Source organism: Delphinus delphis, chromosome 16, assembly GCF_949987515.2.
Source record: "Delphinus delphis chromosome 16, mDelDel1.2, whole genome shotgun sequence".
NCBI classification, from domain to species: Eukaryota; Metazoa; Chordata; class Mammalia; order Artiodactyla; family Delphinidae; genus Delphinus; species Delphinus delphis.
In genome coordinates this window covers 72,130,554-72,149,589 of record NC_082698.1, presented here as the reverse complement: position 1 = coordinate 72,149,589, position 19,036 = coordinate 72,130,554, and the positions used below count along the sequence as shown (strand labels likewise).

Here is a 19,036-nt window from a genome sequence, read left to right as displayed (position 1 = left end):
CCTACATATGCCATTGTTCCCCCCAAAGAAACTGATATTTAAGGAAGAAACACCCCCAGCCCACTATAACCTTCTGCATAGTCTTCATCTAGGACCCCAGAATCAGCTCCAAAGTTTAATGCCCAGATCTTAGTTCCCTGACCAGGGATCGAACCCGTATCCCTGCAGTGCTCGAGCAGTCTTAACGACTGGACCACCAGGGAAGTCCTTAAAGATGCTCTTCTATAGTGTCTTTTGACTTCCACGGTTGAGACATGCAGCCACCACGCCTATCTTTAGTTGTCCTGTCCCAGAATCTGTCTGTGCCCTCAACACCTATGGTTAAGGATTTTATTTCTTGCTTTGACTATGAACTAGTGTGCTGCTTTCTATCTGACATATTTCCATTTCCAATTGTGGATTTGGTTCACATGTACACAATGGAGGTCTGGGGTAAAGCACAAGTCTTTGGGAGCTCAGGGGTCATTTACTGTGACTTGTATTTGTATCGCAAGAACTTCGTTCAGCTTGGGGAGGGAAGAAGGGGTTTTCTTTAAACAACGTGGGGAAAACAACCCTAATTCCATTTCTTATGAAAGTGATGAAATTTAAGAGAAAAGCTTTGAAGGTAGGTCCTTATCCCCAGATAGAGAAGCTCAGGGGGTTCGATTCATAATACAAAATAAATGAATAAGATCAAGCCCATTGCCCAGTATGACAAGGTTAATAATGATGAGTATGTTAATCTGCTAATCACGAATCTTCAAAGACCGCCTACCGCCTGCTCAAATTAAAAAAAAAAAAAGAAAGTCCCTTCTCTGGCTATTAAAAAGGCCTGCATTTGGCTCCAAACTATCTCCTGATGTTCTAGGTCAGTGGTTCTCAATACCGAGAATCAAAGCCCTCGTCCGACCCCAAATCAAGTGAATCCGAATCTATGGGGAGCAGGGCCCCAGGGCAGCCGGTGATAAGAACCACAGTGACCTGATCACTCTTGATTCTGACCTCCACGTCTCAGTTCCCACCACGGCCTTTGCCTGGGATGTCTTCTCTTTACTGCAGGACTTGGTTTCTCCTTCTCCCCTTGTCAATCAGGACCTCACTCAGCCTTTGGAGGGGCAAAGAGCCCAGACTCCAGAGCCGGCTGCCATATTATCTCGGGCTCTAGTTCTGCCACTTGGTGCTGAGCGACACTGGACTTTAGATCCCTCAACTGTGAAATGAGATTATCACAGTGACTGCATAAGGTTGTTGTGAGGATGAAATGAGTGCCTGGCACAAAGGAAGGGCTCAGCATGTTTCAGCTCATTAACCTCTCCTTCAGGGCTCTTCTCAAAAGCTCTCTAAGCTGGTAGCTCTCTCTTCTTTGAAACTCTCTTTATTTAGTGCTTTTTTTTTATTATACCTTTTAATTTTATCCTAACTTTTTATTTTGAAACAGTTTGTAATTCGTAAGAAGTTGCAAAAAGACTACAGGGTCCCTGTCTACCCTTCACCCAGCTCCCCCCAGTGATATCTTACATAACCAGAGCACACTGTCAAAACCAGAAAATTGACACTGGTCCAATACAAGTGACTAAGGTACAGACTTTATTTGGATTTCATCAGTTTTTAATGCATTCTTCGTGTGTGTGTGGGTACAGGTGTAATTTTTATCACCTGTGTAGATCCAAGTAATTATCACCACAATCTGGATACAGAACTGTTACAAAACCACAGACAAGCTTCCTTGTGTTGTCCCTTTATAGGGACATATAGTCACCCCTTCCCTCTAATCCTAACCTCTGGCAACGACGGATCTGTGCTCCACCACTGTAATTTTGTCACTTTGAGAATGTTATAGATATGAAATCATAGAGTATATAACCCTTTGAGATTAGTTTTTCATTCATCACAATGCCCCTGTGACACATACAAGTTATTGTGTGTATCAAGTTAATTCCTTTTTAGCTCTGGGTAGTATGTCATTGAGTGGGTGTACCACAACTTAACTTTTTAGGGGATATAAAATACATAAAACGCGGGCTTCCCTGGTGGCACAGTGGTTAAGAATCCGCCTGCCAATGCGGGGAACGTGGGTTCAAGCCCTGGTCCAGGAAGATCCCGCGTGCCACGGAGCAACTAAGCCCATGTGCCACAACTACCGAGCCTGCATTCTAGAACTCATGAGCCACAACTACTGAGCCCGTGTGCCACAACTACTGAGCCTGCGCTCTACAGCCCATGCTCCGCCAACAAGAGAAGCCACCGCAATGAGAAGCCCGCGCACCGCAATGAAGAGTAGCACCCACCTGCCGCAACTAGAGAAAGCCCGCGTGCAGCAATGAAGACCCAACGCAGCCAAAAATAAATCAATTAAATAAAATTTTTAAAAAACCTATAAAAAAGGCACTGCTTATTAAAAAACAAGCAAACAAATATATATATATATATAAAACTTGTATTAAGATTATCTTATTTCTTGTGTTTTGCCCCCTACTTCCCTAGGCCCTATAAGGTCTTAGAGGCCAGAGACCATGTCTTACTAGTTTTTGTTTTCCCTTAATCATCATGCATCTGACCCTCTTGCCCAGGAATACAATAAACAATAAGAATCCCAAAAAACCTAGGTAGAAAATATCTCCTAAACAGAATACTGTGGCTTTATAAAGCTATTCCTGGAATAAATTGCTCTTGCTGTGCTATACAAATGCATTAACTAGAGTAAAAATTTTAAGATTTATTTCATTGTCCACAAGTTGAAGACAACAAATTTTAAAAATGACTCATGAAAAGCAATTCATGACCAAAAACCACTGAGCAAAATGAATCAAGATACCAAAGTGTATAATCCATAGAAAACCAACTACTTAAAGGAAAACTACAAGAGGTCAGGGGGATAGGGAGAGGAGACACTTGAAAACACTAAAATATTAACACTGCCTTCGGATAAAAGGATTCTGGATGATTTTATTTCTGCTTCTTTATACCCTTCCGACTGCCCCCAAATTCCCTCTAATAAATCTTTGCTGAAGGAAGAAAAAAAAATAAGCATCGTCGAACCAAACTAAAGGCAGACACCTTCTGTTCCTTTGAAATTTATCTTAGTTCCACAAGTCGGACATGTCTCTGTTCACATTCATACGCTAGAGATACGACTTCCTCTCTAACGCTCTCTGATCCGGCTCTGTCCCCATCACTCCATCAAGGCTGCTCTCGCCAGGGCCAGCAGTGTTTCCGCGCTGCCAGGTGCACTGCTACTCTCCACCTCTCATTGCACTTGACCTTGGGGCAACAACAGACAAAGCTGACCCCTCCCTTCCTGCTGAAACGCTTTATCTTAACCTCAGTGACATCGGATACCCGTTTCCCTTCCCCTTCCCTGGCAGCAACTTCCCAATCTCCTTCACCAGGTTTCCTCCTGTACCTGACCTCTACATATTACATCCTTCAGGATCAGATGGGAGGGTTTTCCTCTTCTCCCTCCATCTTCCACGACTAGGTGATTTCATCTATGTTAGTAGCTTTCTTTAAAATAAATTTTTTTATTTTAGCATAGTTTTAGGTTTACAGAAAGTGGCAAAAATAGTACAGAGAGTTCCTGCATCTCACACACTCAGATTCCCCGTTATTATTATTATTATTATTATTATTATTATTATTTTTTGGCCGTGCCCCGAGGCTTGTGGAATTTTAGTTCCCCAACCAGGATCGAACCCAGGCCCTCGGGAGTGAAAGTGCAGAGTCCTAACTACTGGACCACTGGGGAATTCTGAAAGATGCCCTATTATTAACTTCTTAAGCCAGTGGGGTACCTTCATCACAACTAATAAACCAATGTTGACACATTATTATTAACTCAGGTCCACACGTTATCTGGATTTCCTGAGGTTTCGCCTAATGTCCTCTTCCTGTTTCAGGAACCCATTTAGGATACCACATGCTATTTAGTTTTCATGTCTCCTTAGGCACCTCTTGGCTGAGATAGTTCCTCAAACTTCCTTGTTTTTGATGACCTTGTCAGTTTTAAGGTGTGTTGATCAGGTATTTTATAGACAGACTGTCCCTCTACTGTCTGATGTTTTCCACGTGGTTAGACTGGGGTGATTCGTTTTGAGGAGGAAGACTACAGAGGTAAAGGGCCCTTCTCATCACATCGTATCAAGGGTACATACTACTGACATGACTGACCACTGTCGATGCTGACCTTGATCTCCCAGATAAGGCAGTGCCTGTCAAGTTTTTCCTCTGTAAAGGTACTTTCTTTTTTTAAATAGCTAAGAAGGTTTTTTTATTATTATTTAGTTAGTTATTTTATTTATTTTTGGCTGTGTCGGGTCTTAGTTGCGGCACGCGAGCTCTTCCTTGTGGTGCGTGGGCTGCTCTCTAGTTGTGGCACACAGGCCCCAGGGAGCCCGGGCTCTGTAGCTGTGGTGCACAGGTTCCAGAGGGCGTGGACTCTGCAGTTTGCAGCACATGGGCTCTAGTTGAGGTGCGCGAGCTCAGTAGTTGTGGCGCGCAGGCTTGGCTGGCCCCCGGCGTGTGGGATCTTAGTTCCCTGACCAGGGATTGAACTCGCGCCCCCTTCATTGTAAGGTGGATTTTTTTACCACTGGACCACCAGGGAAGTCCCAAGGTACTCTTTTCCCCCCCCTCCCTTTTACACTGTATTCTTTGCAAGGAAGTCCCTATCTTTAGCCCACATTTAAAGAGTAGGGAGCTATTTCCACTTCCGTGAAGATGGAGTCTCTATGTCAATTATTTGGAATTCTTCTGTATAGGTGATTTCTCTCTTCTCTCGTGTTTATTTACTCAGTCAGTCATTTGTTCATATCAGTGTGAACCAATGCATATTTGTTTTATGTTTGGGTTATAATCTAATATTACATTATTTATTTCATTGCTCGAACTGTTCCAGTTTGGGCCTTTGGGAGCACTTTCAGTTTCCTCCTGCGTCTCTTGGACCTATCCTCATCTTTCAGTTTTTTGACCTTCTCCTAACTTTCTGGCATGACCAGACTGTCCACGTTCATCTTGTATGTTCCCTGCCCAAGGCCCTAGAAACATCCATTTCTTCCAGGAGCCCTAGTTCTCTTCATTGGAGAATGGAATTAGAAACCAAGATCTGGGTGGTGGGTGTGCCTGTGGCTAGTGGGATGTAGATCCTTTTTAAAACGTCAGTATTCCCCATGGCTGATGTAGGCATATGAAAATATGTTAACTGGGAATGTCTTTTTCTCAGGCTATATCAAATAGTGAACAACCTGAAAAAAATTGTTGAAAAAATAATCCTGTCCCTCTATATAATCCACACATAAGCAAGCAGAAGATTTTTCAGAAGTACTGGGAAATGTACCTTTCAATCAAATTGTGAGATCGCCCTCAAAATATTCCAAGTCAGTGAAAATGCAAGACTGCCAATGCCAATGTTAACCAGAAATGGTAAGGGAAGAAGAAAAGCCAAAATGCTTCAAATGGAAATGAAAACTATACAAACAGCATAATTCCACTAGAGAAGTGATTAGATATTCTTAATACGGAGAAGCACAAGTTCTTCCAACAAAAAATAAAGTGAAAAGAAAACTTGAAAATTCAGATTGTGCTAATGTATTATGTATCCAATGGACTAGATCAGAATAGGAGTAATTCTACCGCCAAATAGGAGATTATAATCTACTTTGATGATATTATAGAACTTAAAATACGATACAAATGTTCTCACTAAGGCTGGCTGAGAGAAAAAAAAAATCTAGGTGTTACTTATTATGATGTAGTTTAAGGGAAAAACCAACTAGCTTGTCTATACAAGCAAGCCCCACATTACAGGAACAGGGCCAGCGAAAGCCAAAATTCTGTGCATGGAATAAAATCTTCCTGCAGAGTATTTGTTACCATAGAAGTTAATATTCCCAACCAAGGCCTCACTTTTGTTTTTTTCTTTCTTCAATGACCACAACACTATATTTAATGAACTGGAAGTTACACGACTGTAGGTTTAAATAAATCAAAGAGAACATGAATTTATATTAGCATGAATCAGCATCACGATCAACTATAAAAGCCTCCCTCCTTCTTGCTTCTTCCTAACTCATGACTTCCTTTTACATCAATAAATCAGAAAGCAAAGACAACCTTTATCACGGTAACGAAATCCAAGTGCTATTTGGGGAAAACTGAGAGGCGGCTAGGGAGGGAAGCTTCTGGAGAGACCTCAAGGCCACTGCAGAGCAGGAGAAACAGATTCAGGAACATCCTCGGGGCAAGAACAGCTGAGGACTGCGCTGTGGATCCACAACACAAAGTCCTTTTGGTTCGCACACAGCCCCTCTTCCCCCCGTCACATGCCAGAGAGCGTGCCGGCCCCAAGCGGACAAAAGCTGCCACACTTCGTCTTGGACTTTTTAAAAATCACCCCTCTTACAAAAACAAAAAGTCACAGCAGCACAGTGCTTGGGCTGGATCCTAAACTCACAAACCCAAGCCCCTCCTGCCTGCCGCTACCCACGGCCACCCGCGAGGCTGCAGCATTTCCCCTCGGTCAACCTGAAGGGCGTCCCTGGTGTCTTAATGATTACAAACAGACAAAATGAGACGTCACCCTAACCTGAAGCTGTTTTACTGCCCGAAGCCACAAAACCTTTATTGCTGCCACCCTTGTAAGCCGTCACCTCACTGTATTCTGTGCGAAAGTGCTCCGCCACCACCCTTCCCCCCTCCCCACACACGTTTTTCCCCAACTCTGTTGAAAATCTGTTTACCAGCGCGCACAAGAACGTCAGCCTGGACACTTCAGTCACAAGACACGATCCCTTGGCCGACTACCTTTGCTTTCCTCCCTCCACCCCACTTGCCCACACACACCCCCTCCGGCCCCCTGCTTCCTCTTTCTTCCCTGCTGGATCATTTACTTGCCCTCCTGGCCCGAAAGCCCCATGCTGTGCGGGTACCGAGCCAGAGACCCTGGGGAGAGGGTTTTTCAGGGTCAGATGAACACAAGCACGCCTTTGAGGGAAAGGCTTCTGAGGGGCAAAGCCAGAGGCAGAAGCGCAGCCAGTTCCTTCTTGCACGGCCTGCCTGCTAGGGCCGAGGCCCACTCACCCACCAGTGGAAATAGCAGGACGCAGCTCGTGCTCGAAAGAACACAGGCTTTGTGTGAAGCAAGACACGCCCTGCCTGGCCACGGCCACTTCCTGGCCACGTGACCAGTAGCTACAGACCCACCAAATGACTGCTTCCTCAATTTTAACACGACGCCTGCGTTAATTATTCTGAGGATAAAAAGGAGATGAGGTATGTAGACCATAATGAGAGAACCCATAAAAGATATGCTACGGTGCATCTCAGAAATCTGCCCGAGGTTTTTGTCAAACCACCGGCACTTAAAATCATAGTCAAAGACAGTCTTTTTAAAAAGGTTTTTTAGAGTTAAGTTACTTTTTTGGTTCCAGAAAACCACCAGCTGACACTGTTTTAAAATTGCAAGCTAAGACTCAGTTGTGATAGCACTGATCGTTTCTGGTGTTTTTGGACAACACGTGACCACACTCTGTTTACAAGCTTTTCAGATGCTAGAAGGGAATGTATGCAGGGATACGTTAAATACAGCAGAAACAGAGGTAGCTGAGAACACGTACTCACCAGGTGATATCGGCCGGCTAGAACTGGGAGAAGGTGTGTAAGGAATCGGGCTGGACACAGTGCGAGGTCTTAATCCTTGTGCAGACATCTCGTTAAAATACCTAAGAGGAGTGAAGGAGATGGTTAGAGCCACCTGCGCTGCAGTAGTTCCTAAGAAAGCTCCTATGAGAAAATGTTTGGGGTTCACATCTTGAGGTCAAACTCCTGAATGTTTAGAAATCGATGCTGCAGTGAGGAGACATGTATAATGTGGACCCCAGAGCCACGCTGTTCCACTGCTTGGCAAAGCTCTCTCCCCAGGGGCACAGGTGAGGGAATCCGGGGTGTTTTCGCTCAGGATGGAGGCCTGGTGACAGAGCTGCGTCATGCAACAGAGAGGACCAGGCTTTTCTCCATCACACTATAGCTATGTAGACATTCACCACCACTGTCCCAAGAATTAGACAAATCCACGTTCTAGTGGCTACCTGTAAACTGTTACTTGAAAGGCAAAACCAAACAAGCCCTCTGAGACGCATATCATCGAATTGGAGATAATGTGATCCCGTGAAATGGATGTCAATTGTCTACAAGGCAGGGCTTGCTTAACTAACAGTCACGTGTTCAAATGCAGAACGTGGAATATAATAAATGACACATGGGCTGAGCACCTCTGCAGGTCATGCCGTGCCGGGTCTGACTTATTACTGGATTCGGAAGTCACATCAGGCCGCACTTTGTGAACAAGCACAGAGAGCTGAGGAGGAGGAATTTCTGCTTGAGAGACTCCCTAATAAGCGATCCTTCCCAGGCCTTCTGGCCAACGGAAGGAACGGCCACATGTGCAGGCGTTTCTATCCCAGGAAACATCTCAGCCCTGATATGCAACCAGTTCACGTGAGGAACTTTTAACACAGGTATTCCTATGCTAGTTTATTCAACTCGAAGAAAACCAGACTCCCAAGGTTTTTTTTTTTTTTTTCTTTGCTGTACGCGGGCCTCTCACTCTTGTGGCCTCTCCCGTTGCGGAGCACAGGCTCCGGACGCGCAGGCTCAGCGGCCACGGCTCACGGGCCCAGCTGCTCTGCGGCATGTGGGATCTTCCCGGACCGGGGCACGAACCCGTGTCCCCTGCATCAGCAGGCGGACTCTCAACCACTGCACCACCAGGGAAGCCCTAGACTCCCAAGTTTGGCATGCACCTCTCAACGAGCTGCCTACCACCAATTCTTCCTTCTCTCTTTAGCACGGCCCACCACAGTGCCACCAGGCTGGACCTCTTGTATTCTACAGCCAGGGGGGTGGCTAAGACCGCCTCTTGGTCTTTAAGGAATTAAACACACTTGTAGACGTCTCAAGTGTCTGACTATTTTCTTCCTCCCAGATCTGACATCATCATTCCCAGTAGAGAGAGCAGATGTCTTTATTCAACAGCGGTACTCTACCTGGGATAATCTGACCTAAAAAGGTAAGGCAAACCTTCTGGAGTGAACACCAATCCTGGAAAAAAAAAAAATTTATCTGGAAAGCCTGAAGTAGCTTCAGTGCTGTCACCACAGTCAGAGAAACTGTCCCTCAGAGTATGTCGTAACCAAAATCAAGCACAGGGTACTGTGTGTGTTAATACATGCTCTGCTCCATGTCTTAAGGTGGTTAAAAGAGTAGTTAATAAGTTATCTACTATTGTAGCTTATGTTTTCAATGCAATGGTTTTCAGAGGAGAAGAGTTTCAGAAAGAAGGAGACACCGTCAGAAGCAGATCAGTGAAATTCAGAGTTAAGGTTGATAGTTTTATGATAGAAACTTCTGAGAAAGAATCCTCTTTATTCTTTTCAAATGAGGAAGATATTTTTTTTAAAAAACAGATCTCAGTCTGTTTTTTATAAAGCTTTTTAAATTATAAAAGTAGATCGGGAATTCCCTGGTGGTCCAATGGTTAGGACTCTGTGCTCTCACTGCTGAGGGCCTGGGTTCCATCCCTGGTCGGGGAACTAAGACCTTGTAAGCTGTGCAGTGCAGCCAAAAAAAAAGACCAGATCTTCATTATAGAAAAATTTACATTTTTCATGAAACGATAATACCACAGCAAATACTGTCCACAGCAAATTAATCAAAAGCCCCTCCCTGGTGGCGCAGTGGTCGAGAGTCCGCCTGCCGATGCAGGGGACACAGATTCATGTCCCGGTCCGGGAAGATCCTACATGCCGCGGAGCGTCTGGACCTATGAGCCATGGCTGCTGAGCCTGTGCGTCCGGAGACTGCGCTCTGCAACGGGAGAGGCCACAACAGTGAGAGGCCCGCATACCACACAAAAAAAAGCCTTGTTAGCCCTCTGGATCTATTTCAATAAGAGAAACAGAGTGCTGATCTGCTAACACTGCCCACATGCGTTCAAACAACGTGCTCTGGCATCGACAGCCTGTACTAGTCCTCACAGCCGTTGGCAGACCCTGGTCTGAGGTGCTGGCTGCCCAGCACAGGTGGATGTTGCTTATCTTAACGATCACCTCACTCCCAGGCACAGAGGAGGGCAGGTGGGGAAGGAAAGGAAAATCTGGGTGAGCAAGGAGAACTGAGCCGTGTCCTCTAGTTAACCAAAGGATGCCTCTCTTATGCCGGCCCATTTCCCAGAGGGCCAGTGAGGGGACTTGACATTGCGACCTGAGCAGATAAATGCACTGCGTGAGTTCTGTTTTTGAAAACCAGCTGCAAAAAGGTTGAAGTTACCAAATGTGGTGAACCAAAGCCTCTGGCTTTGAACAACTTCCACCCACCCCGCCGTGGACTCTTTCGCCCCCCGGATGTATTTGCTTCCTCAGGCTGTACCGCGCACCGCCTGCTCACCTGTACCTAGGGATTAAGATATGCGCCCATGCTCCAGGATGGGACGATTCAACGACACCTGCAAACGCTGCCTCCCGACACAAAACCCGCCTCCATGTCTGTCCCACCGAGTAATCTGGGAAAGGCCATTTTTTGTGTGTCTTTTTGTGTTTAAGGAGGACGGTCAAACTTCTTCATTTATCCCATTCTCAGCATCCGCACTGAGGCCACAGTATTCATCATCACAATAAATAAACGTCCCTGCCGTCTGCTGCCTCCTCTTACAGGAGGTGAAGAGGGGCTGGAGCCTGGGCTGCTGCTTTCCCGAGGCTCGTGAGACACGCACGCACCTTTCATCATCCATCTCTAAGCTGGACTCGCTCTCGGAGAGCTGCCGACAGAGGGCCTCTCTTCTCTCCATCTCCCTCTGCAGCTTCCTCTGCAGCCTCAGGTTCTCCTCCCTCATGTGGCGTTCCTCCTCCAGATACTGCGCCATCTTCTCAGAATCTGAAAGGCCAGAGTTCTCAATTAAACCACGGTCCGTGCAGTCACAGTACACGCTTCAAAAAGACGGTGGTCCAGCTCCTGTGCCACAGACCAAGAAGTGCTGAAAGACAGCCATTCTCACTCTCCCACACACAGATGAGATCTGGATTTCCAGTTTATCCCAGGTTCCAAGGTTGACCCACGATGTGCATTTAGAAAAACATACGAAAAGCAGTGCTGTCAGGTTAGGCATCTTCCATCCTGCTTCCCTGCCTTCTAAAGGGCTTTATGTAGAGGAAGGAATGCTGGAGCTACGTGTGGCCCGAGCAGCTCCCAGAGCTCCCTCTATACTGCTGGAGCGGAGAGGGAACGGGGTCCAGCTGGGGGAACAGACTCAGCCCACGGGGCTCCCCTCCAGGCACCAGTTCTGCTGTCTGTCAACTCCAGACACAGCGGGATAGGTCACCTATGGGAGCACACCCACGGGTCACACTTGTTAGCACACCCCCCAGCACACTGGGAGGTGCGGGGGGGGGGGGAAGCGGTTTGCACACGGAGAACCAGTGTACTCAGCGTGCTAGGTCACAGTTATACATCTTTTTATAAAACTAGAAACTGACATAACCAGCAACTTTAGATCAATATTTCAAATCAGTCTAGTTTTCGGCGTTTGTGTTACTGCTTCCTGACTTACGCACAGTCTTTCGGAGTCAGACAGCAGGTAAAGACATACATGCAGCCAGGAGCTCGGCATGGCACCGTGCTTATGACAAATACCCCTTCCTTGGGAGCTGCCCCGTATGCGGAGAGGTCTCTGCTACAGCGCCGGCCAGAGCTAACCAGCCCCAGGACGAGACACTGGACCCAGGCTAAGCCGGCCAGATCATCCTTCCTGCGAATCTGAAATGTGGAACTGATACCTTCCTGGGGCTCTGGAATCTCGTTCTGCTGAGTTGCCTGGACCCACTGTAACCCCTGCCCTTCTGAGTGACCCTGTGCAGGACTCTGTGGCGCCCTCTAGCGTCCTTCCAGGCAATGGGAAAACATGACCCTCCCCGCTGTCCTGTGTTGTCACTAAGTATCTTGAATACTTATCTTGGTATCTTGAATATCCTTATTTCAGAAATTCAAATGGAAATACCAACATTATTAAACACTATATTCCTGGGCCGTTTTCAATCTAACCAGAAACCCTGCTGTCTAATCCAGATGCAAAAATCACTTTAATGGAAGGCATGCTGGGAAAATATTTACAAAGTACACTTTTAATATAAATGATTTAAGTTATTTCATCCCAAATATGTCAGCAGATGGAATTTTTCACTTGCTCTACAGGCATCGCTACATTGACCTCTTGGAGTATCTACTGTTTCTAGACGAGAGGGACAGTTGTCGGAGGAGGTTGCCTTTCTTTTCCATAAATAGGAAAGCTTCGCAGAACTGAGGATTCATGAGGCTTTGAGAATAATTACTTAAGAGGAAACACTGTCTTTCAAAGAAAATGGCAATCCTCTAGCATCTGGGGAAACCAGCAGGGGGATCCTTCAACAATAAGCTACCGACAAGAACATCAGTCACCAGGGGTGATGGCTGAAAAGACCTCCTGGCAGTCTGGCAATTAACCCAGAAGCTGGAGGCACGGAGAAGGAAGGCGCCAGGCCCACAGCCTCTGGGAGTGAGAGACCCAGGCACAGATGGCTGACGCCGTGGCATTCCTTGGGTGCCCTCTGCTGGCTACCGCACACCTGACTTCAAAGGACCATAGACTTACTCTCAGGAGTCTTCCTCTTTCTCCCACAGAGAGCTCCCTAGGACTCAGGGTCCTGAGGTTATGTTGCCCCCATCTTCAGCCATCTCACAGCAGTTAGTCAAAGACAGTGTCAACTGAGGGTGACTTACGGACAGTCTCCCAAGAGACGAGTCCTACCTGATCCCAAGGTGGCCTGTACCTTTTAAATTCCCTTTCAGGCTTATGGCTAGAAAATACCAGCCGTATTGGATGGGGTGCCCAGACCCCATCCAAACCACTTAAATCAGAAACCCTGAGGATGAAGCCTCTCCACTGGTCTACCAAAAACTCCCCAGGGGACTCTAATGTCAGTTGAGAGCTACTGGGAGAGCGGTTCAAGTTCAGACACAGCTGGACTTGGGGGACAGGGACCAAGTGCCCCAGGAGCTTTCAAAGTGGACAAGGTTATCCAACCTAAGGAGGCAGAGGCAGGTGGATGAGGAAAGCCATTAACTCATACTCTACACCCAACCCAAAGCTACTGTGTGCAGCTAAGTGCCACGGCCTTCCCTGTCCTCACAGAATCCAAACAGTACTTTGCAGAAGCCTCTGCTGACATCCGCAGTCTCTCCAGAGACCAAACAGTACAGTAGGAAGGAAGTAGAGGAAGTAAGATATTCTTCCCAAATTTCTTCTAAAAATGTTGTCTGGGGAACAACAAGGCAAGTCTATACCAGAAAGAAAAATATAAACTGACAGCAGTAGAAAGAGTTCAGAAAGGGGCTCACAAGACCTGTGTCTGTCCAACACAGCAAAACCTCAAAAAATATCCTAACCTAAAGCAACTAATATTTGAGAACTCCTTGATTTGTTTTCACGGAATACACATCCATTATGGTTCTCAAGCCGGGGTACATATCAGAATCACCTCTATTTAAAAAATACAGCGGACCAGGCTCCACCCCTAGAGTAAAAGCCCAGAACCCTGGATGGGGTTAGACAGGACAGTGGACTCCCCAAGATGTCTGCATCCTAATCCCTGGAGCCCGTGTCCAGGTTGCCTTCCATGGCAAAAGAGACTTGCAGGTGTGATTAAATTAAGGACCTTGAGATGGGAACTCATCCTGGATTATCTGTCTGGGCCCGAGGCAATCAAGAGTCCTTACACAGGGAAGGCAGGAGGGTCAGAGGGAAAAGATGTGACAAGAAGCAGAGGTGGGAGTGGTACCAATGCAAAGGAGTCATGAGCCAGAGAATGCAGACGCTGGAACAAGCAAGGACACGGATTCTCCCTTAGAGCCTTTTACAAGGAACCAGCCCTGCTGACACCTTGATTTCAGCCCAGTGAGACCTATTCTGAACCCAGGCCTCCAAAAAACATGATATCATAAATTTGTGTGGTTTTAAATCACTAAGTTTGTGCTCATCTGTTAACAGCGGCAACAGGAAACTGACCACACTGTACTTCTTAAAGGCTCCCAGGAGAACCTAGATGCACCCATCCCAGAGGCACTACTGCACTAGAACTTGAAATCAGCTTCGGAGAAGAAAACATAAAGATAAGAAGCGCTGAAATGTTAAATGCACATTTCATCTGACTCAGCAAATCCACGCCGTGGAATTTACCCTGAAGGTGTTCGTGCACAGGTATCAAACGTTTGTACAGAGATGTTCGCTGTGGTTGTAGCATCACCACCCAAAGGGGTCTGTTGGTAATGGATGAGTTAAATAAGTTACAGTGTATCCATACACTCAAATGCTACAGAGCCTTTAACAGGGGGAGTGGACTCCCCTGGCGGTCCAGTGGTTAAGACTCCGTGCTTCCAAAGCACAGGGCGTGGGTTCAATTTCTGGTCGGGGAACTAGGATCCCACATGCCACACGGTGCGGCCAAAAGATTAAAAAAAAAGGGGCAGGGGGAGTAAGGCAGCTCTGTATATATTGGCAGAGAAAAAACTATAAGACATAGTGAGTGAAAAGAAAAATGCAAAAGGGTATGTTCACTGTGCTACTATTTGTATAAAAGAAATCTATACAGGGCTTCCCTGGTGGCGCAGTGGCTGAGAGTCCGCCTGCCGATGCAGGGGATGCGCTTTCGTGCCCTGGTCCTGGAAGATTCCACGTGCCGCGGAGCGGCTGGGCCCGTGAGCCACGGCCGCTGAGCCTGCGCTCCACAATGGGAGAGGCCACAGCAGCGAGAGGCCCGCGTACCACAAAAAAAAAAAAAAGAAGAAGAAGTCTATACACACACACACACACACACACCTGAAAAATATATTAAAAATGTGTTAATTGTGAGAACTGGGCGGCTGGGGATCAGGGGTGAAAGGGAGACTTATTTTTCCCCTGCATACCTTTCACTGTATTGTCTATTCAAATAAGTTGAACGGCCTAAAAACCAAAACAGAAGAAACCCAAGTGAATGCAGAGTGACGTAATCAAGTGTCCAGAAATTAGTTCCTTTGATTTCCAAAAATAAAAAGGAGAAATTTCAAAAGCATTTATTCCTCAACCACCATGAACAATCGTTAGCTGAGGCCAAATTTCGGTAGTAAAGAAGATAAACGCTGTTTTCTGCCTAATGCCCCCAAAGTACACTGAGGTCTCCTGCACTGCTTCTGTTAGCACCATCCGAGGGGTGAACACCAGGGAGAAGGTTAGAAATAGTAACACTGATATAAAATAGATAACTAATGGGGACCTACTGTATAGCACAGGGACCTCTACTCAATATTATGTAACGACCTTATACAGGAAAAGAATCCAAAAAAAAAAGAGTGGATATGTGTATATGAATAACTGATTCACTTTGCTGTACCACAGAAACTAACACAACACTGTAAATCAACTATACTCTAATAAAAATTTATTTAAAAAAAAAGAAAGAAATAGTACCTCTGATTCTGGACCATCCTGAAATTATGTGATTTTCTAGAAGTATTCTAAACTATTTGACCTGCCCTACTGTAATTTTTTTTTAAATAGTCTATTCCAGGATGACAGACATATAAATATGTACTAGCAATGAAACACAATATGAATTTGATTTATACAAATTCAATAGTAAATATAGGTAAAACTCTATACTTGGTAAGTGGATTAATTCTGTGGACAGACGACCAGTGACACCAAGGCTACGTACGCTGTAACTGGGCAGCTCTCAGTTGCTTCTTCAGCCTCTCCACTTCATTCTTTAAAAACCTGATGTGTCGCATCATGTTTTCTGGAGAGTCGATCTCCATGGAGATGTCTCTAGGCGATGGGGGAGCGGACACCGGCTGGTCTAATTTCTCCTGCAGGATTCTTCATTGAAAAGAAAATTCCAACAATGAAAAACAGTTTGCCTTTAAAACACAAAACGTTGATTTGATGCTCACCATTGTCTATTTAAAAAATACATGAATAAGTTCTCAGCAATCAGAAAAATAAATAAAGACAAAAACAACAAATTCTAGCCGGGAGGTTCATTAACAGCATGCCCATGTTAATCGCCAAAACTCAATGAATTGTTTGACTCCTGTGCCCATTTTCCATCAACTTCTGGTCGCCCCTACCTGACAGTCAAGTCACAGGGCAGAGCTGAAGGAGCCACCTTCCTTTTTCTCCTTTCAAACGGCCACTGGTAATTAAGCCTTAATGAAAAAAAAGTCTGTAACACTGGCTTCTGATTATCATGCCGGAATACACTGGGCAATCAGAATGATCCGCTGACTAAATGCTCCACAGGCTTGGGTTGCAGGGAACGGCCACACTGGAGGAACTTCCTCTCAAGGCTTTCAGTTGACACTTACAGACTATGACTCTCCTTGGAGAGTGACATCATGTAAAGAGACTGACTTCTCAACTCCCCTCCTGAAAAACCAGTCCTGAAGGTATGGCAAACTGGACCGAAGGCCCCTTGCTTCAGGCCACAGCAAAGGTAACAAGAGTTAAAAAAAACAAAACCAAAATGTACTGGGTTAATAACTGGTGGTTGCCACCTTCTCTACCAATTATCATTATTTTGAAGCACATAAAACATGAATATTCTACAAAGTGACAATCTCATACTGTTCGATGCAATAATTTGGTACTTATATATATAAAACCTCCCACTGCTTTTTAAAAAGGAAGACAGACTGGCAACAGACCTCTCTGCCCCTTTTTATACGCTGCTGGGAAGTTTCTGGTTTCGTTTGGTTTTCACCTTTTTACCGTTGAGTTTACCCAAGTGCAAACTGTGAATTACCTTCAGGCCTTGTTGAGAAACCTAGTAGGTTAAATATTGTAATGGTCCCCCCATCTATTATATGAAATCATTTTTCAAGCTTCAATTTATTAGCACTACTGTAATAAGGCAAAACACAGCTGATTCAACTACTGCTTGCATAATTCCGTATAGATACACCTCAGATTGTCAGTTTTCTTAAGCCTGTGGTATGGCTCTATGTTGCAAATCTTGAGATGAACTCAATTTATGGATGTTTATCCAAACCAAGTACTTATGGCAAATGTCTCTGGCTAGCAAACAGAAGATCGTGGTGAAGGAGATGAATGAATATTTTCAAGGAGCTCCCTTTCTACACCCAGACACACATCCCACCCACAGAACCTCCCGCCATTATTCAAGGTCCACTCCACCCACCCCAAAGCACACAGTACTTAAATCTAAGGGCCCAACCGGATCTTGCACACAGGGGTTCAAGAAATATGTGCTGCTGAGTATTCCATATCCATGTATATACGTTTAACACCAAGAACCCTAACCTTAATTAAATATGTACCAGTATTTCTTTATAGCAAGTCTCAAAACACACAGATGATCGTTTTTCTATCAAAATCCCAGCCTTCCTCATGAAGTACCTTCTAGAAATGTGTGATAATTCACAGTACCCAGCACATATCCGAAGCACTTGAGAAAATGAGTGGGGAAGCCAGTTCAATTAGGTAAAAAGCTGGAACTGCAACCATCCTCTAGAACAACAGAGGCGAACAATAGCTCCTTAATGAAATTTCACAGGATTTAATACCAAACGAAAAGAAATTTTACCGGGTCAGTGAGGGAGAAGTATAAAGAAGTGACCAACAGGAGGACAGGCTATCAACATTTTTTCCACTTGATCAAGGAATTAAAATGTCCCACTGTCATTCCTCGGTCACACCCAGCAAGCTACCCCACTCCTCCAACACACACATACGTACAGAACACCGAACAGCAAGACTAAACGAACCGCTTTTCAGCTTCAAGTTTATCCATCCTTTTCCAGAGACGATTCACTAGTGCTTCCTGTTCTTGTTCCAAAGTATTTTCAAGGTCAATCTTCTCTCGTCTCAGCTGAAGGAAGGAAAACAGTTTTGCTGAGAATTGTAGACCACTTAAACTTCGTTAATTAGATTCTTTTTGATTGGACCATTAGGACCCCTTTTCATGGAGAAAACTGCAAAGGAACGGCCAATTTTCTGGCACAGATACATTAAGCGCATCTAGTTCTTAAACTTTAATTGAGAACATCGAGACAGGTTCATTCTTTGATGTTAAAGCTTAATTGCTATCCGGTATGTGAATCCCAGTGGTTGCCTCAGCATTTATGCAAGGCACATGGAAAGTCTTCCTTAAAGAGGGTTTGAGGAGTTCTGCTTACTAGTTGTCCCAGGGCTTAACTGGGTTTGTCCCCCCAGTCCTGCATGTAGTTCAACATTAAACCAGAAAGGTTATAGTACTGTTTATATAAATAACTCAAACACCTGAAGACAATTCTACGTAGTGGTTAATTGGTACACATAAATATGTCCTAAGATATAAAAAGCATATGCAAAAAGGATAAACGCCGAATTCACAATACAGGTTACCTACGGTGAGGTAGGGAAGAAGGAAAATTTGATTTGGGGGGGGTGGGGTGGGCAGTTGCAGAGGGAACCCCGAACTGCATTCTACTTCATAAAAAGAAGCAATATGCGGAAGCAATTAATTTAATCCACTAAGGTAAAGCAATATGCAAATACAGAGAACAATGTCAGACACTGGTTAATAGGGATGATATAACAGGAAACTAAGGAGTCAGAAATGTCTGCCCTCAGGGGCCTTACCTTGTAGTGGGGGCCAAGACAGTAAACGAAACAAATTATAGACTCTGGTAGAGGGTGAGAGAGAGAGGAAGAGAAAGAGGGCTAGTGAGGGGGGTAGAAAGTGCCACGATGAACAGACTTCACAGAGCCGGGGAGAGGGAATGTGTGATATCATTCTTTGTATTTGTCTATATGCTTGAGATGTTAAGTAACTTTAACAGGAATCTTTTTTAAAAGGGGGAAAAGGTTGTGTTACTGCCCCATGCTGTCTCGTCAACCAATAGCAAGTTACCTTTTCAATCACAGGCTCAACGAATTATTTTTGTTTGCACAGCTGTAAAGACGTCGAAGTAGCAGAGTTCGTATCTTTTTAGCAGG

General features: G+C 45.2%; 1 protein-coding gene across 3 annotated transcripts in view; it reads right to left on the bottom strand.

Moving 5' to 3' along the window:
- The window catches only part of CCDC6 (coiled-coil domain containing 6), a 149,392-nt gene that overhangs the window by 44,930 nt on the left and 85,426 nt on the right, over nucleotides 1–19,036 (bottom strand). For all 3 annotated transcript variants that reach the window (XM_060034954.1, XM_060034953.1, XM_060034955.1), the window contains exons 4-7: nucleotides 17,824–17,927; nucleotides 15,756–15,916; nucleotides 10,749–10,905; nucleotides 7,597–7,697 (exon numbers count right to left, since the gene is read on the bottom strand). In XM_060034954.1, the coding sequence (XP_059890937.1) occupies nucleotides 7,597–7,697; nucleotides 10,749–10,905; nucleotides 15,756–15,916; nucleotides 17,824–17,927 (523 nt within the window). The remainder of the gene's footprint in view (nucleotides 1–7,596; nucleotides 7,698–10,748; nucleotides 10,906–15,755; nucleotides 15,917–17,823; nucleotides 17,928–19,036) is intronic.